This window comes from Theobroma umbraticum, unplaced genomic scaffold (assembly GCF_002168275.2).
Source record: "Theobroma umbraticum cultivar Fairchild unplaced genomic scaffold, ASM216827v3 scaffold_147.0, whole genome shotgun sequence".
In the NCBI taxonomy this organism is placed as follows: Eukaryota; Viridiplantae; Streptophyta; class Magnoliopsida; order Malvales; family Malvaceae; genus Theobroma; species Theobroma umbraticum.
This window is the reverse complement of record NW_018397259.1, coordinates 4,825,264-4,839,612: the sequence shown is the minus strand read 5'-3', so window position 1 is coordinate 4,839,612 and position 14,349 is coordinate 4,825,264. Positions and strand designations below refer to the sequence as shown.

The following is a 14,349-nucleotide window of genomic DNA, read 5'->3' as shown; positions in this document are numbered from 1 at the left end:
GAAAACCAAAAGAAAAAACAAAAGACAAAAATCTTGTGTGAGATTGAATTTTTTTTTTCTTTGATTTCATACTTGTGAGTTTGTTCCTTAAAGATTATTATGAGATAAAAGTAAGGATTTGAAAACAAAATCATACTAATTATACTCATTTTTTCAAAAAGAAAAAAAATAATTTTATCCAAATATTTCTATTTTGTTTTCAATGATTTAATTTTTTAATGTGTTTGATAACTCACTTTCGCAAACCACTTAAATAAAATATTTTCAATGAAAAACTGTGGAAAACCTTAGTAGTCAAAAGCATTAATGTATCCAATCAAACCTTATTTAAAGAAAATTTTATCATTTAATTACATTAACTTTATATTCTTTCTTTTTTTAACTTTTATTAATGTAAAATAATTAAAATAGATAAATCATTTTTTATTTTTTTTTGTAGAATACTAAACAATTTTTATTGTAAAAATTCATTACTTAATTAAATGCTTTACAACTATAAATTTGGTAATTAATTTTTCCGTGTTGATTTTTTTTTTTAGTTTATCAAACATAGTCTTATTTTTTTTAATAAAGTACTATTAACCCTCAAATAAGTATATACGAATCAAAAACAATTTCTCTTGAATGAGTGAACATAGGAAATAAATTAATAAGTTCCACAAGATTTCAATTTCAAATTGTCTCTTGAAACTTTTATGATATTATTTATATATGTTTTTAAATATTTTGTTGACAAATATTAATTTTGTTGAAGTGATAATTGTAATACGTGATATATATATAATTATATATTCAAAATATATATACGTCAAACCTCTGCCTATGTACTTACCATTATTTTTTACTTAATGTTATTTTCTAACAAAAAAGAATTTCCTAGTTATGAATAACGTAAATGAAAATTTTTGCTAATCTAATTTTTTTTCTTATAGTTAACTTTTCTCTTTTTAGTTCCTTCATATGTATTCCAAATTATATATACAAAAGATATATGTCAGTCGCGAATTTAATTACAATAGTCAGTTAATAAAAAAGTAATATTGTACTTAACTTTTTCTAAGGTTTTTCTTTTACAAAAAAAAAAGTCCTAATTATGATTAACATATATGAAAATTGTTAACAGTCTAGTTTTATTTTATTTTTTAAGAAAAGAAGAATTTTAAACAAATTTTTAAATAAGAGCTATATACAATTTTCATTGAGTGAAATGTTGGGAAATTTCAATCCAGCAATCTTAGTTTTGAATAAATAATGAGTCATGGTTGTCTGCCTTGAGTTCAATTCCTTTGTTCAATGGTTCTATTCCTTTGTTCAATGGTGTGAAAAGTCAGCTGAAAATGACAACACATAACAATAAGATACAACAGGAAGGGCTTTGTCATGTGAGCTTGAAGTATAAAAAGGGGTTTTAGTGCTGGTATTTTATCATAGTGTTCCCAGTTCATAACAACCCATCCCTTCTAATATCTATATAACAAGCAAAAGCTATCTATTTCTTCATCATTATTCTGGTTTTGCAGTCCACTTTCTCTTCATAGAGGGTACAAGTGCAACGAAAAGCTGTTAGTAAGGTGCTGTCTGGTCTAAATTCATTTACCAGCTTCGTTATCGTCTTTAATATTCCTAGCTCTAGCTTTAACTTATGTAACTACTTATTTTTAATTCTTTGATCCTGGTATAAGGCCCTCATTTTTTTATTAAATTCTTTCTTTTGATGAGATAATTAAGTTGTTCTACATTATATTAGGTGCCTCATCAGCCAATCCAGATTCTCTTGTGTTTTTCAATGGCTGTTTCAACGGTCCACCATCAAGAGTCCTCAATTTCTCGATACACTTATCATGTATTCTTGAGTTTTAGAGGTGCAGATACGCGTAAGAACTTTACAGATCACCTTTACATGGCTTTGGTGCAAGCAGGGATTCACACATTTAGAGATGATGATGAAATTGAGAGAGGAGAGAACATAAGAGATAAGATTGAAAGAGCACTGCAAGAGTCAAAAATATTTATCATTGTCTTCTCAAAGAATTATGCCTCATCAACATGGTGCCTTAACGAACTTGTAAAGATAATGGAGCATAGGAAATTCTCCAAACACATTGTTTTGCCAATTTTCTATGACGTGAATCCATCTCAAGTGAAGAAGCAGACAGGGAGTTTTGCAGAAGCGTTTGCTACACATGAAGAGAGCTTCAAGTCTGAGATGGACATGGTACAAAGATGGAGGGCTGCTTTAAGAGAAGTTGCGGATTTGGGAGGCATGCTTCTGGAAGATAGGTAAGCAAGCTTTAAACTATTCGATCCCTTCTTAGAAATTGCAATCTTATATATGCCCATACTTTCATGATAGTCTTTTCACCACGTGATTGAATATTTTAATATTTCTTTGGCTCATTTGTGATACTTATGACAAGTCAGACTCAGAGTTGATAAGGGATTATTATTCTCCCAATTGAGGTTTAAGTTCAAAGTAAAAATGTTCTCTTCCTTAGCCTCGTACGGATGTAGTACAAAACATTAATTTTATTCTTGATTTTGATATGTAGGGCTATCGGATATAAGTAAAAGCATCGATCTAGTGAAAAATAATTACTCCATCTACCTCATGGGGTCATGAAATGATTGGCCCAATTTTTTTTTAATTTCTCAAATTGTTTTTTTCATATCTAAAAGTCCATTGACTTCTAAGTTGACACTCCTTTTAGTGTGTTCTATATTACAGTAAATTTCACAATGATCAAAAAGTTATAATGACAAGAGATAAAGATCTAATTTTATTTTATTAAATCCAATGCACTTTTCTTGAATTTTATACTATTAAAGTAGGGACCAACCAGGGCTGGAGCGCCCCTTTATGATGGTTTTTAAAATTTTTTATAAATATCATTCATAGATTATATATTTTTCAAAGTTTTAAAATTTTTTTATATATTATATATTTTTTAATAATTTTTAAAAATAATTTTTTATTAAATAATTAATATAATATAAAATAATAAAATAATTTTATAAATATCATTCAATTTTATTCAAATTTTTTAATTTTTTTAATTTTTTTAATTTTTTAAATTTTTTCATCCATATTTCTCTCTTTTCTTTTCTATCTTTATATTGTGAAATTATAAAGAGGTAAAATTTTTATTTAATTAATTAATTAATTAATATTATTATGATTATTTATTTTTTTCAACTCTATTCTATTTGCTCATATATTTTAAGTTTCTATAGATTTTTTCTTTTAAATTTCTATGAATCATCAACCATATTCTTTTTTTTTTGTTATATAAGTTATATCTCCTACTTGTTATGATTTTTATTTTCTATTATGTGGATTTTATTTTTAATGATTTTAATTTTTAAAAATTAAAAATTATTACATATGTAATTCTCAAATATAGATTCTAGTGTTGCATTATTGGTTATTGTTTAAAATTTCATTAATATATTATTTTTATTAATCTTAATTATATAAGAAAAAATTATTTTGAGTATATGTTTTTAATGTGCTTTACGTTTTATATTTAGTTGAAAGGAAATTATCTTGAGTATAAGAAGAAATTATTAATTATGTATATCGTATTTAACTATTTATATTTTCTGCATTATAGTTTAATATTTAGTATCATAAACTTAAATATAATAAAATAAGAATATTGGATGTTGACTACATTAATTTGTTAGTCGTTTATATTGAAAAAGGTAAAACTTTGAAACAAAATGGATAATAAGTTTTTTACAAATAATTTAGTTGTTTATATTAAAAAGGATATTGCCATTGTCGAATAAAATTTTCCTAGAGAACTATTATAAGTTTTTTTTCTTTTTTTTATTTACATGTTATAAAATTATTATCTATTATAAATATTTTGATTATTAATGTTTAAGTTCGATATATTAATTTTAACAATTTTTAACTTTTATTCTTCTTAACCTTTGGCCCCTTTAATAAAAATTAGCTAATTCCACCCCTGAGATCAACAAAAAGAAGTAGAAAATAATAGGGATGGCAAAATAACCCATACTTGATGTGTTTTGTCTTGCCCGACCCAATAGGGGCGGGGTTTTTTTGGTTTGAAAATCAAGAGCTGAGGCTGATGGGTTGGGTTTTACAATTAAAAAAAATCAGATTGACCTTTGCATTAGGTTTAGCTTGCCCGCTTCAAGGAATAAATAGAATATTTTATATTATATCTAATTTTATATGTATTGATATATGTGAAGTATATTAATAAATATATGATTTAGCATTAATCAGAGATATTAGCATAAAAATATATTTAAAAGTAATTAAGATGTAATTTACATTAAAAATATAAAAATTTACATGAAAATTTAATTAAAATAATATAAAAAAATAATTCGAGACAAGACTAGTGGAACTTATAAAGTTTTTTTGGTTTGAGGTTGGGTATTAAGTTGATAAGCCCATGTCTAAGCGGAATAGGTTTAGAATGTAAAAATATAGAGTTGGGTCGAGTTTGGAACAAGGAATTCCGCTGTGATCCTTAGTATGGAGTGGTACCTTTCAAAATACCAATCAAGTTTAAACAAACAAACAGGTCAAAAATTTTTACACAATTTTTAAGATGTCACCTGCTCAATTATATTTTGTATATATGTATATTTATTTATTTATATCATAACTTATATATTTTAAAATTTGTAGGCATGAATCACAGTTCATTCAAGATATTATTACACAAGTTGAAAATAAACTCCATCGGACTACTTTACATGTCCCTCCGTATTTAGTTGGAATAGATTTTCTCGTGACACGCATTAGTTGGTGGTTAGGAGATGAATCAAATAAGGTTGGCATAGCAACAATTTGCGGAATTGGAGGGATTGGGAAGACAACCATTGCCAAAGTTGTTTACAATCTTAACGTCCAAAGATTTGAAAGTTGCAGTTTCCTTGCTAATGTTAGAGAGACTACTGAAGAACGCAATGGCCTGGTTCATTTGCAAAGACAACTTATTTCAGATATCTTGAAAGGGAAAGCAAAAAAAATATACAATTCAGACGATGGAATCATTAAGATTAAAGAAGCCATACGTCGTAGACGTGTGCTTCTTGTCCTAGACGATGTGGATGATTCAGAAAAAATAACTGAAATAATTGGAGCGAAAATTCCTTTTCATCCAGGAAGTAAAATCATTATAACTAGCAGGCATCGATGTCTACTGAGTGATCCTTTTATTAGGCACATGTTTGATCTTGAAGCATCATCAAGTTATGGAGACTTATGCAAGGTATTTGAGGTAAAAGAATTAGCTTTCAATGAATCACTTCAACTTTTTGATTGGTATGCCTTCGGACAGAATGATCCAATTGACAGTTATATGGAATACGCAAAGAGTATAGTAAACCACTGTGGTGGGCTTCCATTAGCTCTTCAAGTTTTAGGTTCTTCTCTGTCTGGTAAAAGTATAAATGTGTGGAAAAGTGCATTAGAGAAATTGAAAGCAATCCCTGATAGCAAAATTCAAAAGATTCTAAGAATAAGCTATGATTCCTTAGAAGATGATCATGATAAAAATCTATTCCTTGACATAGCTTGTGTATTCGCCGGGAAGGATAAAGATTACACAACTACAATTCTGGATGGTTGTGATTATTATACAGCAATTGGTATCGAAAATCTCATAAATAGGTCTCTTCTGGTTGTTAATGAAAAAAACAAGCTGATGATGCATCAAATGATTAGAGATGTAGGAAGGAACATTATTCGTCAAGAATCTCCTAACCTTGGGAAACGAAGCAGGTTGTGGCATAAAGACGCATTTGATGCATTGAAAGAAAAAATTGTAAGAGAGATTTCATTTTCTTCTACTTTCTTTTATGCAATATATTTTCTTATGTCATACTCTTTTTTAATTAAAAAATTCTTTCTTCAATAGGGTACAAAAACAATCAAGTGCCTCACCATTGACCTACAAAGATTGCTAGAGGAGAAGTATGGAAAGATAGTTGCAAATCATTCAAAAAATTCATTTCTCATGTCAAATGAGGTAGATATTGAAATCGATGCATTTGCAAAGATGCAGAGACTTAAACTACTTCAGCTAGATTATGTAAAACTTAAAGGAGACTACAGAGACTTCCCGAGAAGCTTAATATGGTTGAGTTGGCATGGATTTCCTCAAGAATATCTTCCTACAAATTTAGATATTTCCAAGCTAGTTGTTCTTGAGATGCTCAACAGTAGCCTCAAACGTGTTTGGAATGATACAAAGGTGTGATACTGCTTAATTTCTCTTTACTTTTTGAGAAGCAAAAACAAAATTATATGGCTAAGTGTTTTTTTTTTCTACAGTACTTTCTTCCAAATCTGAAGATCCTTAATCTCAGTCACTCCCATGACCTTCTCAAAATCCTTAACTTATCATGTCTTCATAGTCTTGAGAGGTTGATGTTGAAAGATTGCACAAAGTTGATTGAGGTCGATCAATCCATTGGTGAGATAAAGACTCTTACTATTTTAAACCTTAAAGGTTGCAAAAGTCTTAGGAAACTTCCAAAGACAATTGGTTCGTTAGAATGTTTGGAAGAGCTTATTTTATCTGGCTGCTCAACACTTGATGATATGCCTAGGGATTTGCAGAATATGAAATCATTGAGGGTGCTTAACTTAGATGGAACTGCTATTTGTGAATCAAATTCATGGTTGTCTTGGCTATCACTTAAAAGAAGCAAAGAGTTGGGTTTCTTTTGGGCATCTTTGCCATGTTCTTTGGTAAAGTTGAGTCTTGAAAGTTGCAGACTATCTGATGATGCTATGCCCGCTGATTTGAGCTACTTACCTTCCTTGAAATCCTTAAATTTAAGTAGAAACCCAATTCGTAGCCTTCCTAAGAGTATTAGCCGGCTTAGAAAGCTTGACGAACTTTTGCTAACTTGTTGCAAAGATCTCCAATGGCTTCCAAAGCTTCCAATAAATTTGAGTGGCTTGCGCATGAAAATGTATCAATCGATGTACAGCTATGCAAGTCTATCACTCTTATTGTCTTTGAAAAGGTTTATTCTCTTTGGTTGTGAAAAGCTAACCGAGATTGAAGGTGTGTTCAAGTTTGAACCATTTGAAAACTTTGAAGTGGAGGAGATCAAATGCTTATTCAATATGGACTCAATCAGCAGCATTCAATTGCAAGTTTATAACTATCTTACGGACACAAAAATGATCACTACCCCACAGGTTTTTTCTCAATCTAATATTAGTTTTTATTTTCTTATTTTGTTTTATTCCATTGGTTCATAAATAATGGTTTCAATGACCCAGGTATTTCATGAGGGTGGCATAACTAGCTGTTTCGTTTCTGAAAGTGAGGTTCCAATCTCGTTTGAGCATCGCTGTAAAGGGCCTAAAATTTCTTTTTCATTGCCACAAAATCCTGGTGAAAAAGTTAGTTGGTTGAATCTATGCATCAAATATTCTCTCGTGAGTGATGAGATATTTGAATTTCTACCATCTGTGTATATTGTTAATGAGACCAAGGAGCTGGTTTGGGCTTATTTCTCAAGTTTCATTGGAATTCCTGAAACCAAAAGTGACACAATCCTGTGGGTAATCCACTGGCCAGTAAAGGATTACCAGTTGGAAAATGGCGATTTGGTGAGCTGCAAATTAATATCTTCTGGTTTAGAGATAAAAGAATTTGGTGTTACATATGTAGCAGAAAAGAAGGATACACATGAAGATGACTCCCGACTTTACTATCAAGGTACGATTGCAAGTGATAGTATTTATAACAACAACTTTTTTTTTGCTTTACTTTATATATCAATAGTTTTATTTATAACTTGTTTTCTTTATGGAAATTTTTAATATTAACCTACGAATGTTTGAGGGAAAAAAAAACTAATTCTATCTTAAATTCTAATTGATTTGATAATTCAAAATTTTGGGTCATAGTTTCTTCTGGTGTATTTTTTATAGCCATATATTTTTTGTAGCCATATATTACTATGTTCATACAAGACTTGCCTATTTTGTCTTTGACACATTGGTCCATGAAAATTCAAAAGATAATCCTCGTGGTCCACACAAGGCTTGCCAAATAAGCCCAAAATATTATGTACAAGGACCCCGCTGTTGGTCTAGGCTCGAAGGCTAGGCTTGATTGGGGTTAAGCTTAGGCCTTAATTTTTAAGCTCAAGCTCAATCTGAAGCAATTATTATTTTAAAAAATAACATATATTTTGTTTAATTTTAATTTTTAATATATAATTTTTTTAATATTATAATAATAAATAAAAAAATAAATATTTAGGTTTGGTCACTTTAGGTTAACTATGGCCATAAATATATTATTAATGCCAGGATTGTTGAACTACACTTGGTTATAAGGTATTGTCCATTTTGGATTTGCCCTCATAGTTTTAGAGTTTTAAGAAAAGGCATCTCATAAGGGAAGAGGCATGCCCTTACTTATATGTCACAGTCCATTATTGCTAGGCTCTTAAGGATGTGTTGTCTTCCCCCCTCAACTCAAGGGCGTACTGTGACTTTTTTCAGACAAAGTTGTGTTTTCTCTAAGGGCCAATATAAGATCCCCATATGCAGTGCCAACAGTTGGTGCTTAGATTTTTGAATTGCGCTTGGTTATGAGTTATTGTTGACTTTGGGATCTATCCTCATGATTTTTCATTTTGAGGAAAATCATCTCATAGGAAAAGGGGCATGCCCTTACTTATAAGCCACCTTCCAATACTTGGCTCTTAAAGATGTGAGATCTTTCCCCCGTCAACAAAGACCTCTTCACTCATCCGTTGTCAACTTTTTCCCTATAATTTAAACATGAGACTTCCAACTTAATTGAGGTTTCAAATTCTTAACCATTTAGATATTATCTTACGTCGAATGCTAATTTTAAAATTAACTAATTTTTTCCCTAATCACTATGTTGTATGTATAAGGTCTTATTTTATTGTATTTCTAAATTATATTTACTTATACACATATTCTCATGGAAACATAGTATTCGATGATTAAAACTGTATAATAATGGCATATCTATTTCTAACATCTTTCAGGAAATGAAGATATTTGGAGAAAGATTAAGGTGAAAGTAAATGAAGAGTTACTCAATTTGGGCTCTAGTGGGAATGTTAAAGTGCAAATTTACAACTATTTCGAGGAACCAATAATAGTTGCTTCCCCTCAGGTTTCCTTGATCTCCCATCTAAGCTTTTTGGTATATTATATTTCTCTGTTTTTGTAACTTATAATTAATTCAATATTGTTACAGGTGCTATATGATTGTGGGATAATTAGCATGTTTGTTCCATATGACTTTGCATGTTGGGGTAGGTACAGCCATCATGTTATCGGGAATAAGGTTTCATTTACAGTGGCTCGAAGCTCTAGTCAACAAATTTGTTGGATAAACTTTATGGTGGCTCTTGTTGCTGAAGACGATCAAATATTTGATTTTTTATCACGTATTGAGATTGTCAATGAGACCAAATCTACTACATGGACTTATCATAGACGTTTCACTGGAATTCCTAAAGCCAAAAACGCCCTTTATTGGTTAAGTTCTTGGAGATTTATGGGTGAAGATGGTGATCGAGTGAGCTTTACAGTGTTTTCTGATTTATACGTAAAAGAATGTGTCATTGATCTCATATATGAATCAGATGACAACCTTCTGCATAAATGCAACTCTACTTATGAACATTCGCCAGCTACAAGTGCAATTTTTAGATGGCTTTTTCCAGTTTTTGTATACCTTTTGTTTATGTCTCAAAGGAGTCTTTATAGGATTCAATGTTTAGACAAATGAGAGTAATATTTATATATAGGATTTAGTTGGAGCAAATAGGACAATTCATCTGCCTCTTGTTTAATTAAAAGATTCATCCCCTCGTACGGTTTTTGACGTATCAATGCAATAATAGCCGTTGAAGCAATGTATTTTTTTTTCTTTTAAATTTAATATCACCTTCATGCTCTAATTTCTCTATCTTTCTCCTCTCTTATGGTCTTATCTATTTCAATACCTTGAAAACCTAGTCTTATATATATATGGCCTACCCAAATTGACAAGCCAAAATAAAAAAGGGCAAGCATGTTTTGGTTATGGTCGGTTTCAAGGGTAAATCTAAATCAAATCAAAGATTTTGGTTTTTATATATTTTTTTAAATCAAACCAAATCATATTATAATGAAAATCAAAGTAAATTATGGTTTCTTATTCTATTTCAAGATCTTACAACTAAGCCCATTTTTTTTAAAAAATTTCAAAATTTCAAATAAATTAAAAAGTAAGAACCCGTTATTTAAGTCATCAACTACTGTTGAGCATAACGCCTTAGCAACATGACAATATTTCCTTATCTGATCTTGTTTCTTTCCTATCCCTTATTATATCTTTGTCTTCAATTTTATTTATAAATTATTTAATCTCGTGTAACAATTTTATCAATTTACACAATATAAATATACATATCAAGCTCTCAAATTAATACGTGAAAACGTCCCCATTCTTTACATGTTTTATCTTGGAATATACCATTTTGACCAATTTCCTTAAGCATGTCCTCGTCTTCTTCCACTACATCCACAACTACAACCACTTGTATATTACTCATTGCATCTTTGTCAAGTCTTCCTTTTTCCTCAAGCTTCAATCATCCATTCCATATCAGGCTTTTACATGACAATCTACCTCCTAGCTTGTGGAGACAAGATCTTCAAGGCTATGTCAATGGAAAAATCCCTTTCTCACCATGTCTTCTCAATCAATCAAGACTAACTTGACCTCCCATTAATAACAGAATTGTGTATGCGGTAAGAGGTAGGGGTATGTATAAAACGGTATGGGTGGAGCCTAATGGAGCGTCAGGTGGTCTTTTATCTTTATGGCAGGAGGATTTTTTGGAGGTTGAATGTTTAGTCATTAATTAATAGGAACTTCATATTGCTTATTGGTTCTATTAGGAAAAGAAATTGGAAAATTGGCATTGGTAATGTGCATGTACCATTTGTTGAAAGGCTTAAGAGTGAATTCTGAGAAGCACTTATAGAGAAAATGAGAGAGTTTGAGATCCTTTGGTGTTCAAGAAGGGACTTTGATACAATCCTTAGGCAAAATGAGAGACAGAGGGCTAATTCAGATTATAGGGAGATGGAACTTTTCCAAAATTTTGTTAATATAATGTGATTTGTGGATCTTTATATGTGGGGCAATAACTTCACTTGGGCTAATAGTCAGCAAAAACTGGTTTTTAGTAGGCTCAACCGTTTCCTTGTAGATGAATTTGTGTTAAAGAGGTTTAAGTCGTTGAGACAATAGTGCTTACCATCTTCACTTTCGAATCATAATCTAGTGGTCTTAGGAGAGAAAAATGTTCAACAGGGACAAAACCTTTTTATTCTTTAACCACTGGTTGAAAGACAATAGTTTCCAAGAAGTGTTCTTTAAAGCATGGGAATATAGCGGCAGTAGAGTGGGAGGGGAAAGAAACATATGGCAAAGGTAGAGCCTCGCCAAACTGGCTATTCAAACCTGGTAAACGACCAAATGTGATAGCTCACAGAAAAATAATGTTGTTCTTAAGAAGGGTATACAAACAAAGTTAAGAGATTGGCAAAATCGATAAGGAGATGATTCCTTTAGGGAGGATATAAAGATGATGAGATCTAAATTGTGGCTCTTTACAGAGAAGAGGAACGCTCTAGGCAACTGAAATCGAGGATGAGATGGTTTTTGGAAGGCATCGAAATACTAAATTCTCCCATGCAGTAGCTTCGGTAAAGAGGAGAAGGAATTTGATTGATTAGTTTAAAGGTTAATGATTCTATTATTGAAAATCCTCAAGGAATTAGGGAGGAGGAGGCAAGGTTTTTCAAGAATCTCTATGGTAACCAAAAGGTTATTGAGCTCAGGGATTGAGATATGGAGGCTTTGACACTATTTAATAGTTCTTTTATAAGGCTTTAGAGATTTTTTTATAAAAAGAGGTCAAAGAGGCTATTTTCAATGGCGATTGGAATAAAGCATCGAGTTCGAATGGCTTTAACTTTAGCTTTTTGAGAGCTCAGAGGACAACAATCGAGGATGAAGTCATGTCTTTTCTGTAGAATTTCTATGATGCAGAGGTCTTCAATGAATGGATTAATGCTCTTTTCATAAGCCTTATCTCAAAAAACCATAATCTAATAGCTCTAAATGAGTATAGTCCGATAAGTCTTGTGAGTTATATCTACAAAGTGGTTACTAAGGTTTTGGCTAGTAGACTTCGAATGGTAATCGAGGAAGTGGTGAGGCCAAACCAATTTACATTTATTAAAGAAAGATAAATTATTGATTGTGCCCTTATTGCAAACGAGCTAGTAGATTATATGCAAAAGAGTAAGGAAGATGGCGTTTTCTTCGAAGTGGACTTTGAGAAGGCATATAACAGTGTTAATTGGATTTTTTTGCAATTTGTGATGAGAAAACTTGGTTTTAGTGAGAGTTAGAGGACTTGGATTGAATCATGTGTATCAACAGCTACTGTTTAGGTTCTAGTCAACGCTTCCTCAATAAGGTAGGTGAAAATGAGGTGTGGGTTGAAACAGGGCTACCTTTTGTCACTTTATCTTTTCAACCTTATCGCAAAAGCTTTTAGTGGCCTTTTGAATAAAGCTATAATTTGTGGGTTGTGTAAAGGCATTGAGGTCAGAAATAGTGGTTTTTCAATTTCTCAGCTTCAATATGTGAATGACACAATGATTTTTAGTTCCCCAAACCTTCATAGTGTTATTAATATAAAAGGGTACTTTAGTGCTATACACATCATTTTGTATGAGTTGTTTATTGAATTGTCAAAAAATAAAAAATAATAAAAATAAAAAAGAGATAAATATGAAAAGGATAAAGATATGTGTGCACCGATCCTAATCTTAGATGAATTGAAAAATCTGAAATAGATTGTTGAATTAAAACTTAAGAAACCAATTCAAGAAAAAATAAAACACATTGGTTATAAATATACTCAAGCATCAATGTCAAAAACCAGCACAAGGTGAAGAATGAACATAAAGAGAAAAAAAAAAGAAAATAGTTCTTGAGTTCTTGGGTTATTGGATTTCAATTTTTTTAGATCTAAGAAAATCAATTTAGTTTTTAAGGAAAGTATTTTGATAAAAGAGACATAAAAAAAAAGTAGAAAAAGAGTCCTAGTCTCTTGAATAGGGTTTAGAGAACTGCTCCTCATTCTTAACAATTCACACTTGGTATATAGATTTGTAGTTTAGCCTTGTTTTAGGGTTTCTCAGCCCAATTAGGTAAGTTCTTTTTTCATATGATTTTAATTTTAATTTTAATTTACTTTTTTTGAGACATTTAAGAATTAGAAGTTCACATAATTTATGCAAATTCTCTAATGATTAAATCTCAAGAATGCCAAGAGTGGCTTCTTGAGAATTTCTAGATGAGAAAATTCTCCAAAATTATGCCATGAGCATTTGGAGGTTTTGAAAAATTTTTGATATGCAAGGATTCACATAAATATTTAAATATAAAAAAGATAAAATTATAGAATTAAATAAATAACTTCTCTACTGATGAAATCTCAAGAATGCAAAAATTAGCTTCTTCGAATTTCTAGATGAAATTTTTTTTTTAAATATTCAATATCAAGAATTTTTATTTATTTATGTCACAAAATTAATAAAATAAAAAATAGGAATAGGAAATAGAATCAAATATTGAACTAGCTTTTATTTAATAAGGCTTGAAGGACTCGTAATTGATAAGGTACCAATTAAATGGGCGTTGTGCGAGTGCTAATACCTTCCTCACACGTATGTTAACTTCTGAATCCCAAATCTATTTCATAGACTAGAACAACCAAAGTCAAGCCTAGGACTACATTGGAGAAAAAATAAATCCACTTGGATGATCAATCGCACCTAAACAAAAAAAATTGATGACGGCTCCTCTTAAGTCGAACTATTGAGTTTTCGAAATAACTATATTAACTTTTGTTTTTGGGACTTTTCTATATGTCTTTTGTTTAAATCCCAAAAAAACTTGTATCAGATGCAGAGTTTAGTTAGACAGTAATTACTAGAAAGATTTAATTGGAGCAAACGGGATAGCTGGGGTGCCTTTTGTTCTAATACATCCATGGCTATCATATCTCTAAAAAACAAAATATAATATGTTTTGAAATGTCCATTATAATTTTAAAAATAGATTATGAAGTTCTTTGGAGCTTTACCTTTCTTTGTATTGGTACATATGCATCTGGTCTATCCTGTAAGTGAACTATCCATCTCTTAGATCATGGAGAAGAAAAGTATTTGTTTTAAAAACTCATTTGTTATATAAAGATAACTAAAGAAGGACGGGGGGA

At 30.6% G+C, this 14,349-nt stretch overlaps 1 protein-coding gene across 1 annotated transcript; it reads left to right on the top strand.

Annotated features, from left to right (window-relative positions):
* The first annotated feature begins 1,786 nt into the window (after positions 1 to 1,786).
* LOC110414678 (disease resistance protein RPV1-like) lies at positions 1,787 to 9,788 on the top strand. The gene is made up of 7 exons (XM_089783315.1): positions 1,787 to 2,280; positions 4,670 to 5,810; positions 5,904 to 6,239; positions 6,302 to 7,198; positions 7,283 to 7,724; positions 9,037 to 9,167; positions 9,252 to 9,788. The coding sequence occupies exons 1-7, from the start codon at positions 1,787 to 1,789 to the stop codon at positions 9,786 to 9,788; spliced, it is 3,978 nt and encodes a 1,325-aa protein (XP_089639441.1).
* The last annotated feature ends 4,561 nt before the right edge of the window (positions 9,789 to 14,349 follow it).

Excerpts from the sequence above, each read along its gene's own strand:
- LOC110414678 (XM_089783315.1), top strand. The coding sequence starts at position 1,787 with ATGGCTGTTTCAACGGTCCACCATCAAGAGTCCTCAATTTCTCGATAC. Across the intron at positions 5,811-5,903 it reads ATGCATTGAAAGAAAAAATT|GGTACAAAAACAATCAAGTG; the intron begins GTAAGAGAGATT and ends TTTCTTCAATAG. Across the intron at positions 7,725-9,036 it reads CTCCCGACTTTACTATCAAG|GAAATGAAGATATTTGGAGA; the intron begins GTACGATTGCAA and ends AACATCTTTCAG.